Source organism: Astyanax mexicanus, unplaced genomic scaffold, assembly GCF_023375975.1.
Source record: "Astyanax mexicanus isolate ESR-SI-001 unplaced genomic scaffold, AstMex3_surface scaffold_38, whole genome shotgun sequence".
In the NCBI taxonomy this organism is placed as follows: Eukaryota; Metazoa; Chordata; class Actinopteri; order Characiformes; family Acestrorhamphidae; genus Astyanax; species Astyanax mexicanus.
This window is the reverse complement of record NW_026040048.1, coordinates 263469-283464: the sequence shown is the minus strand read 5'-3', so window position 1 is coordinate 283464 and position 19996 is coordinate 263469. Positions and strand designations below refer to the sequence as shown.

Genomic DNA, 19996 nt, shown 5'->3' with positions numbered 1-19996 from the left:
GCATTTTAACAGTAAAAAACAACATGTTAGCAAAGCGCTGTGCAAACTTTTGTCACTGATTTGAGGTTTAGTAGACTGTATTTCTTAATGCAGCCCCAGAGACACAAATCTAATTAAAGAACTCCCCATCTACACAAGTAGTTATAATATATTAGTAGGTCTGTTGAAGATACTGTCAGTATTTTGGGAATAAAAAAGGCATGTTGTTCTGAGTTCTTTTTAAATCAATTCTACACTACATATACACCTGTCTTCTCGAAGGATCAGGGAGCTCTTTGGACCTGGCCATGGTGATACACTCAAGTAAACAGCTGATGTGTTGCACAAGATTCTAATTTAAGACTTTTTAAGCAGTAATAAATGAGGTGTGTACTAAATTATTTTTTTCATAAGAGCATTACAATTCTTTTATTTAAATTTCTAATCACTTTTTCTAAATGTGAGCAGAGCTATGGGCTAAATCAAGCAAATGATGTGTGCTTGTAAAACTTTCCACAAATGGAGTTCTGCTTTATCAAACACATTTTACAGATTCTTATCAAATTTGTAGTCCAGAAAAAAACAAACATATTTTACTTACTTTTACTTTCATTGCTCACAGTCTACAAACAAATCAGCCTTGTCAGTTTAAATCTATGAAAGCCCATCCTCCCCCCCACTTAAAATAAAAACAAAAACACCACATATTGTATATATTTTTTGTTAAGTAACTTGATTTCTGTATTTTGAGATGTTAAATGTTATTTTAAGAAGATATTTTATTGTTTTTAGATACTACAAGGTTATTTAAAGATGTTTTGGCTTGAATGGGCTTCCATGAAAACCTGTTTGCATTTTTCTGAGAGCAGAAATTAAAACCAGGTCTAAAAAGCTGTACCTGGGTTTGCAGTTGTACATTACAGCATTATGATTATAGCCAACAGAAGGTCACTAACCGCAATCTATCTTAACTGCAGTTAGATAGGTTCACTGTTCTGCCCAGTACTGCTGCTACAGTCACACATTTAGATCAGGTGGTGGTAGGAGTGCAGATGTCTTTCTCTGCTCAGAGATGGGGAACCTTCTATGGGGAAAAAAAGAGGAAAAGATGGACTGGAGTGATTCTGAACATACGTCTGACGGCCCTGGGGTAATGTTCTGTATATCCTTTATATATTTTATTATAAACAGTAACACATACAGACGACCTGACTGAAGTGATCCAGGTTGAGCTGAATAAGATTAAGTAGATGATCAAGTAAATGATTGTTTGTGTTGTATTTTGTTTGTTATTTTGTCTGCAGAAAAGTCTTGTCTGAGAGCAGACTTTGCTGCAGAACTGAGCTGCAGTAAAGTTGGTTTCATTCTCACACACTGCAGCTTATTTAGTATTATTCCAAGAAGCTAATATCTGCAAAATTTCAGCTTCAACTTTATGCTGTTTATGCAGGCTATTTTTGCAGTTCTAAAAGAATACAGAATAGGTTGAATTAAATGGGCTTGCAGTGACTGGCTACAAATAAGTAAGAAAAGACAAGAAGGTTAATAATCTGTTGTGTTAGATCCCATTATTTATTTGAAGGCAGTTATAGTGACTTTCAAATAAAACAAATGAAAGTAAATTAAGCCACTAAATAATGAGAAGGAGAGCTGGCTGCAGCGAATTTGGACTCGTTTTGATTAGCGGGATTTTATTACAAAGTCCACACCTTTGAAACTTTGGACATGCCAGTCCATTTATTGTTCTTACGTCAGCAGATAGTACATATTCCAGCAGTATTACCAGCGTTCAAAGGCTTTAAAGTTTCCAATAAACACACTCCAATTTGCTTATCCTCCTTCTTCTTTCCTACTGCTCCTCTCCTCCTCCACTTTACTACTCCTTACACCATTTACTCTTCACAGAAAAAATACTGAAACACCTGCCCTTTAATGATTTCTTCTGAAATCAGTAGTAGTAAAAAAACGACAATCTGCATGTGTGCACTGTGCAACTGAAGCTGTTTGAATGAGTGTCCACAAACATTTGGGCATACAGTGTCACATTTTTGTGAATGTGAACTAAAATAATTGTAGAATATAATTATATATTTGTGACAAATTATATTAAATAATATAGAAAAAAAAAAAAAATCTCGCGTATTGGTTTGTGGATTTGTATCGGCACTTGCAAATCAAAATTGGACTGAACCTGAAAAAATATGTATCAGCCCATCAGTACTCTAGTATGTGCAAGTTATTCACTTATTTATTTACTCCTTAGCTAAAATTTAATTGAACTGTACAGTTTGATATGATTTATAGAATTATATGAGAATTATTAATTTAGAACTAATCACAGAGCATGTAATTATATTAGACAAGTTTTTTTTACCACCTGACAGCAGCTGTGACCAAGCATCACCAATGCAGGGCAGGCTAAGAGATACTTTAACAATTTAGTGTATGTTAGAGTATGGTCTGGTCCATAAAAGAAAATGTTTTAGAGGTCTCTCAGAGGCATCAGTATGGCAACATGGTTCCAGCCATAAAATGTGCTCATAATTTATTGCTGACCCACAAGAATAGTTACACTCATGATAAAATAAACTAAAAAGAATATCATTGTTAAGTGTTAGTCAACGTACAACTTTATTTTAGAGCATCGCTATCCTACCATGTATTTTACATGTCTGTTGCTGTGAAGCCACAGAACCCTCTGTGCAGCATTACCAGCATCCAGCCTTCTGTATTGATGCTCTCAATACATCCTTATTTTCTCTCTTCACAGGATCTCGCTTCTCCTGAACCAGCTTGGACCGGTTTGGACCCAGAAAGGAACACAGTCACAATGGCTCCAACTACTGCAATAGGATTACAACAGGTAAGTACATATTTAGTGTTGCATGCCATATTTCATAGGTGTGTTTTTGTAACAGTCACTTAAGGTGAGGTGTATGACAGCCCCAAATCAGGAAAAATGTTTTAAAAGACGGGTCACTGAGTGAGTAGCAGCTCTAAAGAAATTGCATGCATTAAAATGCACTAAAAAAATTTTTTCTGATTTTTTTCTGAAAACACAGCATAGCAGCTAGCATAGCTACATGCTATCAGCTTGGAAGTATAGCTGAACTCGATTTTCTTCCAAGAGGGAGAGCCATGTTGACACGCTGTGTGCCTCAGGGTGTTGCAGGGATAATATATATATATAGGTGAGGAAGCAGCCTGCTCTGTCATCACCTTGAAGGCAATCGTAAATTTAATTAAATTTAATGTGAGCAGCAACTGGTAGCCAGCCAGTGTTGGTCAATGAGTAGTTGGGTGACATGCTCATTGTTTTGGCTGGTTGAAGACCAGGCATGCTGCTGCGTTCTGGACCATCTGAAGTGGTTTTACTACACAGACCGGGAGGCCCGTTAGCATTGCATTGCAGTAGTCGAGGCATGAGATGAGCACTGCTTGGACCAGGACTTGGGTGGCCTGTTGCATTAAATCTGTCTGCTGTTGTAAAGCACAAAGTGGCAAGACAGAGCAACTGAGGAATCATGGTGTGTAAAGGAGAGCTTCATTAACCATGACACATTAAACATAAATCACACAAAAATGAAAGATTCAAGTGGAAAATCTTGAAATGCTGGTAATGGATAACAAAATGACCTAACAACAGTCAGTGGAAACCAAAATCATCAACCCATGGAAGGCTGGACTCATTCATACTGAAAATCAAAGTAAACTTTTAATTCATTCGGTCATCCAAATTCTGTTTCCAAATTTCCTTACAGCAATTTGTAATGTTACTCAGTAGTGTATATGTATGACACCCTTGTGCCTGTATGCACTCCCAACCCAAAGGCATGCTTCTGAGTTCCTGGACAGCTGTGACATGATTTAGTGGAGTCAGTTTGACTGACACATACACACATGCACAAAATTGTTGGTACCTTTCCATTTAAGAAAGAAAAATCCACAATGGTCACTGAAATAACCTGAAACAAAAAATGTAGTAATAAAATAAAAAAAAACCTGTAAATAGGGGTGTGCCGTATCATATCGTACGTGATGATATCGACAAAATTTTTGAATATCATGAACGATATTAAATCATGAAATATTGTGCCATATCAGCCACCCCTAATAAACACATCAGGGTATGACAATTCTGCTGTTTTTAGCAAAAGAAAAATTCATACTGTTCTCATTTCCCATGATACTGTATATCTACTAGAGACAGATTATATCTGTCCAGTATCATTCATTTTACTGCAGTACTGGATATATGGAGATATATGGAGTGCATTATTAGTATTGTGCAGTAGTGTATTCTTGAAAAAAAATCAGTGTTTTGTCATATCGCCAAGAGTATTGTTATCGCAAAAATACCATTAAATATTGTGATATTATTTTAGGGCCATATCGCCCACCCCTAACTTTAAATCAACTGATTAAAAACAGACATTTCTTTTGAATTGTGGATCAAAAGAATCATTTTGAAAAACAAAGTAATATAACCTGACTGGACAATAATTATACTACTCCTAACTTAGTATTTTGTTGTACAGCTTTTTGGAGCATTTAAGTGATATCACTCTCAGTGAGAATTCTACACCTGTCCACTGGTATTTTGTTCCATTCCTCATAAGCAAATTGCCCCAGTTGTCTCAGGTTTGAAAGCCTTCTCCAGACTTCATGTTTCAGGTCCTTCCTCAGATGTTCAGTAGGATTTAGATCAATGCTTATAGAAAACAACTTCAGGATAGTCCAATGTTATTCTCTTGGGTGTTTTTAGCTGTGTGTTTTGGGCGATTATCCTGTTGGAGGACCCATGAACTGTGACAGAGACTAAGCTTTCTAACACTGGGCAGCACATTTTCCTCCAGAATGCTTTTATAATCTTGAGGATTTTATGAGAGAAGTTGAGGAGCTTTCAGAGGTTGCTGTTTAATGTGGTACACACCATGATACCATCCAGCATAGTTATTACCCTGTTTTTACCCTGACATATTCTAAATTTGCCCTGTGATTTTAATTACAGGACAAACCTTTGGCCGTATGGTCAAAAAACTTTTTTTGTCCTTTCTTGGAGTAACATATTTTTTCAGGCCAGTTTCATTAGTTTGTTTTATAAATTATTCTTCTGGACCGCAATACAAAACCAAAGTCTGGAGTTTTGAGCAGTATTGTTTTTTTATTCCCTGTTTACTTGTTGCTTGACTGTAGATTGTGGATTGTGGATTTGCAATAAGTTACATCTGCTGCCTATTTCCTGACCTCTGCCTGTCCTGAATACGAGTTTGGTAAATGCTGTAATAAAATTCCTCTGCACATGCAGCCAGCCTCAACCTCTTTATCACAGAAGACTTTGCCATCACTGACCATCAGTAAATTTTACATTTCATTTGAAAATCAAGGGACCAGAGTCTGGAGGAAGAGTGGAGAGACACACAGTCCAAACTGCTGATCCACTGTGTCCAAAATCAGTGCAGTGTTTTCCTGGAAAATCATACAGCACTTCATGCTTCCCTCTGCTGACAACTTTTATGGAGATGAGGATTTCATTTTCCAGCAGGACTTTGCACATTGCTCACACTGCCAAAAGTACCAATTAGTCTTTTTTTTTCTGAGACACAGATTTTTTTAGTTTTTATTGGCTGTAAGCCATAATCATCAACAATAAAAGTAATAATTGTTTAAATAGATCACTTTCTGTTTACATTACATTACAATTGGCAGAGGCTTTTGTCCAAAGCGACTTACAATAGTGAAGTACAAAAAGTAATAGAAGTTAAAGGTAAAAATTAATTTTTTGACAGGGCCTAAAGGAGGCCAAATGGAAATAGTGGGATAGAGGAGGAAAGGAGGGGAAGAAGGAAATGAGGTTAGAAGTAGTTAGTTAGTTAGAGGTGTTAAGAGAGTAAGTGCTCTTTGAAGAGCTCTGTCTTCAGGAGTTTCTTAAAGATAGCGAGGGACGCTCCTGCTCTGCAATACATCTGTACATCTAATACATCTATATGTCATGCATGGAGCTGAAAGCGCTCCTTTCTCTCCTACTCAGCTCTGCTAGCGGTCTCCAGTCTCTGGACTACAATGCCCAGAATGTGCCTCATTTCAACATCACTCCTTTACATGATCATTACCTGATATTTTTTCACCTGTTCACCGCCCTATAAATACTTCATCTCATTCACTCACTCCTTGCTGAGTATTGTTTGGAATCTTCACTTTACTAAGTGTTTATCTTTTTCTTTGTTTGCCCTTTGGATTTCAACCTTGTTTTGTGTACAGACTCTGATTTTTACCTGCCCCTCATTATTGCTCTCCTGAGTATGAACTCTGGACTGTCTCGTGTTTATGATATGGTTATCATCTGAGGCAGCTGTTATGCTGTTATGTTATTGACCTTGCTTATTCTGTCCTAACCCTTTATTTAATAAAGCAATGTTTTACATCTGTGCCTGTCTGAGTACTGCCATGAGTCATGACACTATAAAATATGAGTTTCACATTTTAAACTGAATTATTGAAATAAAGTAACTTTTCAATGATATTCAAATTTTATGAGATTTACTAGTGTATATAGAGCTGTTGACTGAGCAAATGAGAGTCAGGTGAGAGTGAAGGTGTAGTCTGCCTCAATAGTCCAGAGAGAAAGACCTCAGAATAGTGGAATCCATGACTTGTGACGCATATAGGCCTTCACCCTAAAAATATATTCTTCATCAGTAAGGTATAATATTATCCTTTTCAGTTGACCTTTTCCTAACATTTATTTTGGGACTTGGGCTATGTCTCTGTGAAAAGGTTTGTGAAAGATATCTAGTAAGATCTTTCACAGTCTGCTTTCTAAACTTTTCCTTTTATGTAACAATTCATGGCTTGTACCTCTGATTCATTTCTGAGGTGTGAATCAGACCTATCTCTCTGTACCACATCTTTAATAAGCGTAACAAATGTTATGTTCCAATTCTTGCAATTTCATTATTTTAAATATTCCATAAAATTTGGGTTAATCCCACTCCCAGGGACATCACTAGAGCTATATGAATAAGGGGGCTAAGCTTTGACTAGGGGGGGTCAAGGAGTAAACCTCCCAGGACAATAAAAAAGTCCACATTGTGGATAGTTTTAAATAAAAAAACACAACAATTTGAAGACAATGCATAACATGTTTATAAATATCAAGCATCAAGATGCTTACTGTATGCTAAATGACAAATCCTAACAGAAACAAAAAATATTTAATCACAAACAAATGAAAAGAAAATTAATTTCTACACAAAATAAACCCCAAAGAAAACTTACCAATTAGGACCACATACTAAAACCCAAAATAATTAACAAACAAAAACTGGCCCAGTATATATGCTTAAAGAAACCGACCTCAAATAAATAAACACCACAAATTAAGCAAATACAAAGAAGAGCAATGCTTGCTCTTTAAAATAAATGAAAAATTTACAACAGAAAATAAATATAAAATTGGTAAAATAACAAACTAAACTAAACCCACAATACTAACAAAAATAAAATCTAACGAATTTTGAAAGATAGAAATAAAAACAATAATAAAATAAATAAAAATAAATAAAATAATATTACCAAAAAAACCCGGAAACATTCCAGTAAATAAACCGTGTCTGTGCGACAAAACCAGATATAAAAAAATAACCAAAGACAAAGAAATGAATGAAAACAACAATTTAACAGCTACTAAAGTGGTACTAATATAAAAGCAGCATCTAAACAGCCGGAATATGCAGCTTCACAAAGAACTGGAGAAAAACAGTAGCGCCACAGGAGGAGGAGCACCTAAAGGGACTTTAACTTCCAGAATTTGATCTTTCCAGGTCCAGAAAACACAATATAGTTACTTACCACTTTATTCTCCAAGGAGCATCTAACAATTAAAACCTTCAAAAAGACATACCAGCGCTATGAGGCGCACCCACAGGTATAAACGAAAACGAGCGGCGGGCAGCATGACGGTTCTAATCAAATAATTAAAATGTAAATACAAACACGGCCTTGAAACATTCTTAATAAACAGAGCTGTGGAACAGTGGAATAGTGCAGGTGCGAAGCAGAAGAGCAAATAAGCTGTGCAGCAGAGACTGAATGATTGCCTCGGACCACGGCTCACTACCAAATAAAAACAAAATCGCCCCGTTAGATCACACATTATGAACCCATACACAAATAAAAATGTACCAACACTTATGGTCATACCTGAACTGATTAAAGCGCGCAGATTGTCGCAGTTGTGCCTCACTCCACCACCACCACACACAGACGCTAAAAAGCTGTACAAAAAAGCATTTTGGGCAAGCACTTAATGTGAGCTATATTTTCTTTTGTATTCCTATATATTTATTTGGGAGACCTTCCCACGAGCTTTAGATTTCTATTGGTTAATTAGAAGTGTCAATCATACTTTCATTCAGTCATGTTTTCTACAGCTTGCTAGTGATTTTTTTTAATGCTGAAACCGTGTGTCTGCAGGTCAGGCGGATGGTATCTCTCTACGAGCACTATTTTAATTTGAACGTTTGTGTTGCTTATGCATAGTGTTTAGTGCTGAAATTAATATCTATGAGAGGTAGAAATACATATTGTTATTAATAAATAAAGTTGGAATAAGAAAAACAGCAGGCTCCATTTTGTGAACCTGAAGAAAGAGAAGTATAAGCTATATAGCTGTATAAGGCTAAGACCAGATAAGGCTAAAGACTGATAAACTGCCACTTTGTGCAAAGGAGAAGAAAAATTAATTGCCTGAGATTTATGGTGCAAATGTAGCTAACTGTATTTTATTATTTATTAAGAAACTAGGTTAAATAGAGCCCATAGACTGTATATAAACTGCGTGTCGCAGTTCCCATTCATTCAATGAAAATGAAGCCAAAGTCTTCCGCCATTTTGGCGATTCAGAAACCAGAGTCTGCGCAGTAGAGACCAGAGGAGGGAGAAAGACTGTGGAGAGACAGCCTACTCATTTAAATAAACCTGCCCCTGAGGGCTGCCTCCACAGTGCTCACACAGTCTGCGGAGCCGAGCGGAGAATTTATCTGCAGCACGATAAGATTAATATTTTCATAGTAACAGTGCAGTTTGTGCGCGTTATGGATATTAACTGTGTACCCAGCCACATGATAGTTCTGTATGTAGCAAGTGGAAGTGAATAAAATACAGCGAAAAAAAACATCACCAAACGGCAGTGAATGCCAGGACTAGTTATTGCTTTAAACAATGAGACGAATCCGGTACTGAAGCTCAGTTAATTTTGCCGCTGAGACGAACTGAGCACAATCGGCTAAATTCTGCACGGATTATGCAGAGTCTAAGCCAGTGCTGCCGTACATCAGCGGATCTCGGGCAGAGCCTTCATGCTATCTGGGTCAGCTTGCCGCACGCACCGGTGACGGGCGAAGCCACTGACCAAGTAAAAATATTAATTCTACAGAGTCTAGCGAATATAGTTAGTAAGATAACTACACTAATGTTAGCTAACAAATTAAGCTAGCTATAAAATCCAACCGAGATTAAATGGTTTGCCTAAGATCTTGATAATTAATAAAATAAAATGCACACAGACACAGGAGTGGAGGGAAAAACAGCCAGCAAACTTACCGAAAAAAACTGCAAAGAACTTTGTCCAGAATGTCTGTTAGAGCAATTAACAGCAGAACACGACATTATTAATACAACAATCTAAATTCAGTTTAGCTAATAAAAAATAATAACGGTAATACAGTTAGCTAGCTAAACGTTTGACTAACTACTAGTACTAGTGTACTGCTTGACCTAAGGGTAAAAAAAAAACAAGATGCAGGTTCTGCTGACGGTCTGTTATTGGTCCCGCCCATACAGTCATTGGTCCCACCTCGGCTAGGTGTAACCCAGCCCTTTTACAATAACCACACCTTTTTAAATAGAGCTGAATAACGCTTTAAAAAACAAATTCTGTGGGAATATAAAAATTTGACAATATAAGCAGAGGTTCACTTTTAAGAGACGATGCTCTGTCCAGCTATACACAGTCTATGATAGAGCCTGTGAGCCTGAGGTAACTGCACTAGGTTAACGCTAGCTTTGTTAGCTTAACGAGGCTAAGGCCAAGTAAGGCAAAGTCACTCTGTGCTGCAGTAAGGGGAAAACATTTAATTGGATTTTATTGTGTAACTTTCTATTTTTAAAATTTTAAAATATTGTATTATTACTAAACCAGGTTAAACAGGACCCGTGATGGAGTTTGAGCCTGAGATAACTAGCCTTACCCTACTAGCCAGGTTAGCTAAGTTAAGTTAAAAAGTACCAGTACCCCTTGTTTGGCCAACCATGAAGAATGATTCAGGTAAAAAGTATATAGTTAGCCTTTTTTGTTTTGTCTTTTAGATGCAAATGTATGGTGTTTAATTTATGAAGCGTCTGTAAATCATATTGAAATGTGGTGACATGTTAAAGCTATTTTAGCTGTTGCTGGTTTAACACTAGCTAACTTAGCTAGATAGCATGGAAGTTCTTTCATCATTATTAATATGATTTATGTGAGAAAGCCCAATTGTGGAATGCCATCTACTGGTGAAACAGCGGTACTGCAGTCAAGACATGCAGTCAGGACATGTCCAGGGCATGCCCAGTCACACTGATGAGCAATAGAGCAGCCAGTGAACTGACTGAAGCTGCTGGGACTTTCTTTGCGTGTTTCTCATATCGTGTGTGCGTTCTTGAGGAAATGTGAGTAATTTCCACCTTCTTAGTTATGGATATTTTGATTAATATTGCAGTTTGTGTTAGTTTTAATTAAAACATATGTTGTTGTTGAGTTAGCTAAGAAGCCTGCAGCTAAGTAGTTTAGCCCTGTCTCTTGTTAGCATTGCAGCTAAGTTTGAATGCCTGATGGCTTAATAATGACGAATGTACCGTGTGTAGTGTTAATATTGTTACACAGTTTATTGTTATGAGTGTGACTAGCTTACTTTGAACTGTTTGAATTTGTAATTATTCGTTGTTTATACCTCATAACATTATGCTGTTAAGTATGTTTGCCTCTGCTAATATTACATTGGCAATTGTATAATTACTAACATTACACCTCTGTCACTGTATTATGCTACCTTACAGTTTATTTACTAATATGTAAATGTTATTGTTGAACAATATTATAATATCAGTAGTCTAATACATTGTATTACCTTTCCTTTATGTTTCAGACCACACACGTCACACACATCACACACACACACACACACACACACACACACACACACACACACACACACACACGCCATACATACATCACACCCACGTCACCACACACACACTCATATACATACACAAACTCTTTGTAAAGTGACCAACAACCTTCAATAAAGAAGAAAGAAGGGATCTCTCTGTCTAGCACCTTGATCTTTTAACGGGGATCATAGTCCATGGTCTACCGCCTCAACCAGCAATCCTTATTTCTGAGTCTCGCCCCCTCAAACAATTTAATTAAGGTAAAAACGTTCTTAGTAACATGTGAAAATGTTCGTGTGCTGGCAGTTGTGACCTGGACAGTGTGGATGTTTTGAAATTTAAAGGTTAACATCTAAGGTTAAAAAGTATTTCTTCATTAACCATTTGAAATTGTTGTATAAACTAACTTTTATACAAAAGTGCCATTAAATGAAAATGTAAAGATTATTAAATATGATATAAACATTTTTTTTTTTTACCTGGAATAACCATAATGTGTGTCTATGTTATTATTTCAACTTAAATTAGACATTGTAAATACATCTTCAAACCAACATCTTTTTAACCACTGAAAAAATAGTTTTTCACTATTCACTTTCAACCTAAATTAGACATTGTAAATAAGTCTTTAAACTAACGTCTTTTTTTAACCACTAGAAATTATACAATAGTAATATAACACAAATATGAGACACTATTTGCAGATATTTGAAGGATGTAGTCACTTTTGTTGGAGACGGTATTTGTCATTTTGTGTGTGCCATTCTCTCTTGCTCTATTTTGCTCTCATGCACTTTCTAATATCAGGTTCACACTACATGACTTTAGCCCAGGTTTTTCAGTTGCCGACATTTTTTCGTAGATCAGCGACAAAACTTGTGCTTGGAGGCAAATTGGGGATCTCTCGGCACTCACTCATTTATGTAGTGTGAACTGCTGAAAGAAATTGAGAGTCTGAGCACTTGATGTTCAACCTGGTGTTCAAGAAATTACTGTTAAACTCTAGAAGGAGCTCGCAAGTAAGTTCTCTATGAAGGGGCATGAATGAAGCTAAAAGCTAAAAACATTTTATAAGTATTCCTTTTATTTCATAGAATAATGTATTGTACAAAAAAAGCAAAGAAAACTGATTATTTCTATTTTTCTCCACTGTTCTGTGTTAAAGATAATTCTAAACTCATTTACTCAGTAGTTCCATATGTTTCATTCAAGTGCCAGTTCTACTTTCCAGAGATTCTCTGACATGGCATCACTAGTTCCAGCGTATGTTTATTTCTGTCGTGTTCTCGTGATAAAACAGCAGCCAGATGAGTCTGTGATTTCCCACAGTGGAAAATTGTGTGATTTGTGAAACCTGTGTCACTGATCGGTCATGTCATTTGAAAGCCACATATGTCAGCACAACTAGTCCTGTGGTTCATACAGCCCAACTACCTAACGACTCAAAAAAATGTGTACTGTGAAAGAGGCATAACTCACTCGCTCTAAGAAATTATTTCCAGGATATTATATACGATTTGCAAGCATTAATAGGGAGCCCCTATTAAAATGGAGTACAGTCCAGAACATTACAAAAAAAGCTGGACAATACCAGTCTAAAAACCCACCATGACTAGAGCATTATACCAAGCAAAATATTCCACATAATCTTTTCCCATTTATGAGGCTTGCTTTTTACTGTGTAAACATGCTTAGTTAATTTATTAATTTTTATTTTTAAACACACTTTGCCTTGCTTTGTTTTGCTTTTCTTAGGAAGGAGAATCAAGAGCCAGACTAAAAGAAGACCTGCTTAAGAGACTTGACCTTGATCTGAAATATAACAACAAGCTAACCAAAGGATGCTTCCTTGAAATAACCCCATCATTACAGAACAATGAGTGCAGAACTGAGAAGGATCTTGTTCACACTTTTATTCAAAGGCTTCTGACCATAGATTATAGAGCAAGATACCTCTCTGTTAAAAATGACCCAACAATACCAAAGTCTCATCCAGCTGGAAAATGTGCATTTGGTGCCCTTTCAAACAGAAATGCTGGAAACAAAGAAAAGAAACAAGCTCATGTTCACCCAATGGATGTTGAAATGGCAGTGTTTCATTGTTCAGATAATTTCCTTCAGCAGATCATGGTAACTAAGCTGTCTCAGTGTCAGTATGCAGTTCCTCTGCTGCTTCCAAATCCTTTTACTGGACAGATTGAATTCCCTCTGTGGACGATGCGTCAGATCAGTAAGAGTTGGAAGACTATGGATACTTCTGGCAGAGTCACCAGTAAGACCCTGCCCATGTACAAAGCTCAAACTCCAGTGGTCACGTTCTTCAGGATTGGTTCGATTTCTTCATCAAAGTCTCAGCTGATGAACAGGCTTATCAATGAGAAGCACGACACGTTCTTCCACCGGGACTGTCCCGGCAGCAGCAGAGAGCGTCTACTGATGGATGAAGTGGTGGAGATTGGATGGTACCTCCCATCTGGGAACAGCACTGATTATTTCTCAGACTGTGTAGCATTCTGTAATCTACATGGAGATTCCAGCATCAACGAGACTCAGAGAAAGATTCTTACAGAAATGTCCTCTGTGAATGTTGTACTTTTACCTCAACTTGATGAGAATGACAACAATATGGTTATTGTGAAGGAACTTTGTGAAGGTTTAACTCCTCTCATAGTTATTTTGACTGATGAAGAGGATGATTCTGAAGATGCTGTATCTGAGATTGGCGAAGGAAAATACAGAGTATCACTGAAGGGCAGAAATCAGTCTGATGTTTCTGTTGCTCTCAGAGAAGTTATCAAGAACTGCCTCTCAGAACAGCTTGTGACCTTCAGTGTGGAGAAGATAGCAGAACATTCAGAAATAAAGTTAGATGAGGATAATGAAGACTGTCATAGAGGAAAGGAAGCTGCACAACAGATAATGAGATTACTGAAAAGAGAAGATCCATCAACAGTCAAAGAAAAGTATCTGCCCTGCCAGGGGAAACTATGGCATGACTGGTGCAAAAAAAACAAGGACCTGCGACGTCTTAAAGGTGACAACTTAGAATTAGAGAAAAGCAGAAAGGAAGCAGAAATGAAGGAAATAAGAATCAAACAGCAGAATCATGGTTTCAGTGAACTCATGCGGTTAGTTGTAGAAAGTTTAGACTTGCTGTCAGGAAGTGGGAAAATGTATTTCCTCAAGTGGCTGGCAATCCTACTGGATGATTTCACTTCAGACACACTATCTGCCCTACTGAAAGAGTACCACCAAAAATGGTCAGAGGTGTTGGCTTTAAAAAAAAAGCATGACAAATTTGAGGATGAAAAAACAAAAACTAGACTTAAACATAAATTAGACAAACAAACTTATGATTTCTCCAAAAAAATGCATCTGGAACATGACAAAACAGATCAACTGAAAACTGAACAACTAAATCTAGAAAAGATCTCCAACAAGCTTAATTCTGCCACATTTGGTTTGGAGCACATGCTGAGAGAGATGGGTCAGATTTATGAAGCTTTAGTCTCTCAGAAAAGAGGAACGAAAAGAAAAAGAAATGTAGACTATACTGGCCTTCCTAAACTTGCTGCTGAACTTATGATATCTGGCCACCCGATGGAGCTGATGGACGGTGATGCTGCTCATGTTCCTCTGGTCTGGGTTTCAGCAGTTCTGGATAAGGTCATCAGAAAACTGGGAGACCAGAGAGTCTTTGTGTTGTCAGTTCTGGGAATTCAGAGCTCAGGGAAATCCACCATGCTCAACGCCATGTTCGGACTCCAGTTTGCAGTCAGTGCTGGAAGATGCACCAGAGGAGCCTTCATGCAGCTGGTGAAAGTGTCTGAAGAGATGAAGGAGGAACTGAAGTTTGACTACATTCTGGTTGTTGATACTGAAGGTCTCAGAGCTTTAGAGCTGGCAGGAAAAGACACCCTACATCATGATAATGAACTGGCAACATTTGTTGCAGGACTTGGAAACATGACTTTGATCAACATCTTTGGAGAAAACCCATCAGAGATGCAGGACATCCTTCAGATTGTTGTTCAGGCCTTTATGAGGATGAAGCAGGTCAGATTGAATCCCAGCTGTGTGTTTGTTCATCAGAATGTTACTGATGTTGCAGCTGGAGAGAAAATGATGGAGGGAAGAAGGCGGTTACAAGACAGACTGGATGAAATGACCAAGTTAGCTGCAGAAGATGAAGTGTGTGATGCAGAATGTTTCAGTGACATCATTGCATTTAACGTACAGAAGGATGTGAAGTACTTTTCTCAGCTCTGGGAGGGCAGCCCACCCATGGCTCCACCAAACCCACGCTACAGTGAAAATGTTCAGGAGCTGAAGAGAGACATTGTTTCTCGTGCATCAAAAACAAACTGCATGAAATTATCACAGTTTCAGCAGCGAGTGAAAGATCTCTGGGAGGCTCTGCTGAATGAAAACTTTGTCTTCAGTTTCAGGAACACACTAGAGATATCAGTGTACAGGAAACTGGAGGTGGAGTATGAGAAATGGACCTGGAGTCTCAGGAGTGCCATGCTGAGTATTGAAGACAAGATGCTGAACAGAATCTCCAGTGGAAAGGTGGAAGCAGTAGAAAAACAAGAGCTGATGAGAGAAATGTCAGAAACCCTGCAGAAAGTACAAACATCATTTAAAAAGTATTTTGAAGAAGACAGTGAAAGACAAACTCTGATTCAGTGGAAAAGCAGATTTGAGAAGCAAATACAGCATGTCCATGATGACCTCATAGATGAGGCCAAAAGAAAACTGGATGAGAATATCAAACAGAAAAACATCCGGAAAAATCTGGATGAGCAGCTGAAAAATCATGAGAATACTCTCTTTGAAAAGAGTAAAGAACTTGCTTTGAAGTTTAAAGATCAGAGTGAAAACAAAAAACAGAATTTGAGAGACCTGAAAGCAGAATTTGATTCAGTGTGGGGAAAGTGGGTCTCTGATTTAACTAAAGATGTTCCAGAAATCAAAGATATAAACATCTCAAATGATGTCATTAACATTTTGGGGGGGATGTTTTCTGAATATGGTGTTGTTCTTGATCAAAAGAAGAGAGCAGAGTACAGAAAGATTCACATTGTTGCTGATTACAGCAGTTATGTTTCTATGAAAAGGGTCAAGTTGGGACCTGTTCCTTTATGGAAACAGTCTCTTAATCCAGAAGATCAGATATCAATACGAGAACTGATTTCTAAAGTCATCCAACAAACAACAGAAAAAGTGAATTCATTTCCAGTCTCAGTGCAGGGATACAGCTCAGGCTACATCCAGCAAATTGTGCGTGATGTCAAACAACGAGTGCAGGAGTTTAAACCAAGAGATGACTCCTTTGAGTTTAAGAAAGAGTTCTTTGTGGATCTCTCTCTTTATGTGTGTGAACAAGCTGAGAAATGCTTTGTAGAACTTCACAGGAAATACAGAGAAACAAATGATCCAGTTCTTCACTTCAAAATGAAAAAAGCTGAGTACTTTAAAGTTTTCATGAACTACTATCAGGGAGCAACATCTGCAGCAGTGCTTGGAGACCAAATCTGTGTTAAACTGAAAGAAACAATCCTGCAGAGTGTGTACAACATGATCGCTAAATTCATCTGTGATCAGATGAGAGGAAAACCTCCATTTAATGGGAACAGAGGAGATCTGGAGAAGCACATTCTGAAGTCTCTGGCAGAGCAGGAGGGAGATAAGGAGGAGAAGTTTAATAACTTCTTAACATACATGAACCAGCCGAAGATCCACTTTGAAAATTTCATCAGAGACAGAGTTAGACAGTACATGGCAGCAGAAAACCCTCAGGCAGTCTCTGTAATAAAAGAACACATCAACCACAAACAGAGAATTGTCATCAGTGCAGCAGAAGAGGCCAGAAATGAAGTCAAACTCATCAGTGGCGATATCAACAAGTGGCTGGAGATTTTCTCCAACAGTCTTGTAGATGAGTTAGGAGATACTAGAGTTCACCTGAGTGATGATGTCACTAAGAATGTCACTGATTATGATGTTCTTGTAGATGTTATAAAAAAAGAGCTCTTGGTTGTTGTTAAAGGGCTAAAAGTAAACCTCTGTAAACTTTCAGATCTGAGAAAGGAGATGTTCAGAGAAAAGCCTGAGGAGATTCTGATTAAACACTTCTGCAGGTGCTGTTGGAAGCAGTGTCCCTTCTGTGGAGCCGTCTGTACCAACAGTCAAGAAAATCATACTGAAAAACACCAGGCTGAATTCCATCGCTCAGGTGGAATGAAAGGATGGCATTTTAGAGGCACAACCGAGTTTTCTATAAACTTTTGTACAACAAAAGTAGCAACAGATAACCTGAATTTTTTTACAGGCAACCCAGAGAAGAAATACCCTTATAGAGAGTTCTGGACTGCAGGAGGAGAGTACGCTGAATGGAGCATCTCTGCAGATTTTTCTTCTCTGGCCTACTGGAAATGGTTTGTTTGTGAATTTCACGAAAACCTTGAAAAATACCACAACAAAACCTTTAGTGGAAAAGGAGAGATTCCGCCTGAATGGAAAACTCTTATTCAGTCTGAGGCAGTTGCAAGTTTAGGAATAATTAAATAAACTGCAACCATTCTGGTAATTACAGAACACTGGTTTTGAGTTTTGACACACATGATAACACAAAATCCTATGGATCTCACCTGGCAAAATGAAACCAACTACACAGAACATTACTTTGCTCCATCAACTACAGCTGGGAACCATCTTACTGTACTGAGGACAAAACCACAGAAGAGCTACAGAAAAATGTCACAAATTATAATTAAATCTACAGGCTGTTCAGTGTGCCTTAACATCATTCACATGTATAATATGGTAACATGATCTGTATCTCACTGGTATAACAGCACTTTTAACTTGTTAGTTGTATTAAAATAAGGAAAAGAGTATTTTGTAACCATAAATTGTATCATACATTGTAACTCAGGAATTCTTTAGATTATGTAAGTAATATCATAATCAGAATCAACAAACATGACTACTATTTACACCAGCATGAACTCAGAATACAAGACAACGTACTTAACCATATGGACCAGTCTGAATTTTCCTTATAGTTTAATAGTTGTTTAATTATTGTAGCTTCTTTTACTGAGTATGGTTGTATAATCTGCATGTCACATATTGGGACAGTAAGGCTAATTTCATTATTTTCTGCTGTAGACTGAAACCATTTGGGTTTATTGAAATATGAATATATGAGAAGAAATATCAACATTTTTATGTCCAGGTATTTACATCTGGTTTAGAAGATAGCGCCTATCTGAATCCATCCATTTTTCTTGTAAGCAGAAGTATAGAAACCGATAAACTTGAAATAGATTGAAGTGAAAAAGACTTAATAAATAGTTGCAAATCATTTTCTTGCAATAAATGCAACATCTGTGACCCAATGACATCACTCATTTTTTTGCATTCTTCTTTTGTGATGCTTTTCCAGTCAGTGAGTTTTGAGTCATTATCTTGCTGCATGAAGAAGGATCTTCCAATCGGTTTGGTTTCATCATTCTTTAAACTGACAGACAAAATGTTTCTGTAGACCTCTGAGTTTATTGTACACCGATGAAGATAAATGAAGAAGCCATGTAAGCCCAAGCCATGACACTGCCTCCACTGTGTTTCACAGATGAACTGATATGTTTGGGATCATGAGCAGATCCTTTTTTCTCTAGTCTGTCCATCACATCAGTTCATAATCAGTCTATAGGCTTGTCTCTGTACTTCTTGGCAAATCCCAGACTGGCCTTCCATACTTCTTGATAATTGGTGATTTTCAATTTCTGATGAAGCCAAGGTCTTTTTTTACAGCAAGCACAAAGTTTCTGTCATCAACTGCTGTGTTTTTTCTTGGTCTACCTGTTCAACATTTGCTGCTTAGTACACCAGTGAGGACTTATTTTTCTTCAGGACATTCCAAAATGTTGTACTGGCTATGGCCAATATTTTTTTTTCTTGGTTGTTTTTTAACCAATAAACTGCTTTATGGTTTTCATGTTGGTTACTCCTCTAATTATAAATGCTCAGTCTGCACAGGGAAAACATAAATTTTAAACTGAACATAGACATTCAATGCTATTTATTGTTTGAATAATCAATGTATAAGGGCACACCTTACAAAAACAAAACGTATCTGTCACATTTTCCAATACTTTTGCTTACAAGAAAAATGGGTTGGTTCAGAAAAAGGCTGCTATCTTCTGAACTGTGTATCAGATCCAGATGTAAATACCTGGAAATAAAAACTGAAATGTTGATACTTTGTATTATATTCATATTTTAATATTAAACCCTTTTTTTTCAGTTTAAAGCAGAAATAATGGAATTGGCCTTACTGTTCCAAATATTTATATATAACAATATACTTGTTGTATAAGACTAATTAAAGTCATATTTAGAATGTCTTCATAATCAGTACTTTGTAATTATTCAATGTTTATGAATAATGGTGGTGAATGCTTTAGAATAGAAATAATTGCTATTCACACCATCATGTTCTTATAATAGACAAAGTACACTCTACATATTAAGGATTAATCTGTTTTTGACAAATCATCATTATGTACTCTTATGATATCTTGTAATCAGATAAATAAAGTGTGAAAAATAAATGCATTAAGTGTTTTTTTTTGCTCGACCTCTCGTATTGTGTGTGTGGTCCTCTATGTTACAAGAAATGCAGTACTGTACTGAGATTTTAAACACATTATTATAAATGGTTTCTCTTAGCAGTAAGAGTGTTTAAATGCTGGAATATAGGAAATATGTAGATGCAGAATAGTAAAGGAAAACTCAT

At 37.0% G+C, this 19996-nt stretch overlaps 1 protein-coding gene across 1 annotated transcript; it reads left to right on the top strand.

Annotated features, from left to right (window-relative positions):
- The first annotated feature begins 964 nt into the window (after positions 1-964).
- Positions 965-18599, top strand: LOC125794050 (interferon-induced very large GTPase 1-like). The gene is made up of 3 exons (XM_049473455.1): positions 965-1129; positions 2750-2842; positions 12946-18599. The coding sequence occupies exons 1-3, from the start codon at positions 1052-1054 to the stop codon at positions 17761-17763; spliced, it is 4989 nt and encodes a 1662-aa protein (XP_049329412.1). The 5' UTR covers positions 965-1051; the 3' UTR covers positions 17764-18599.
- The last annotated feature ends 1397 nt before the right edge of the window (positions 18600-19996 follow it).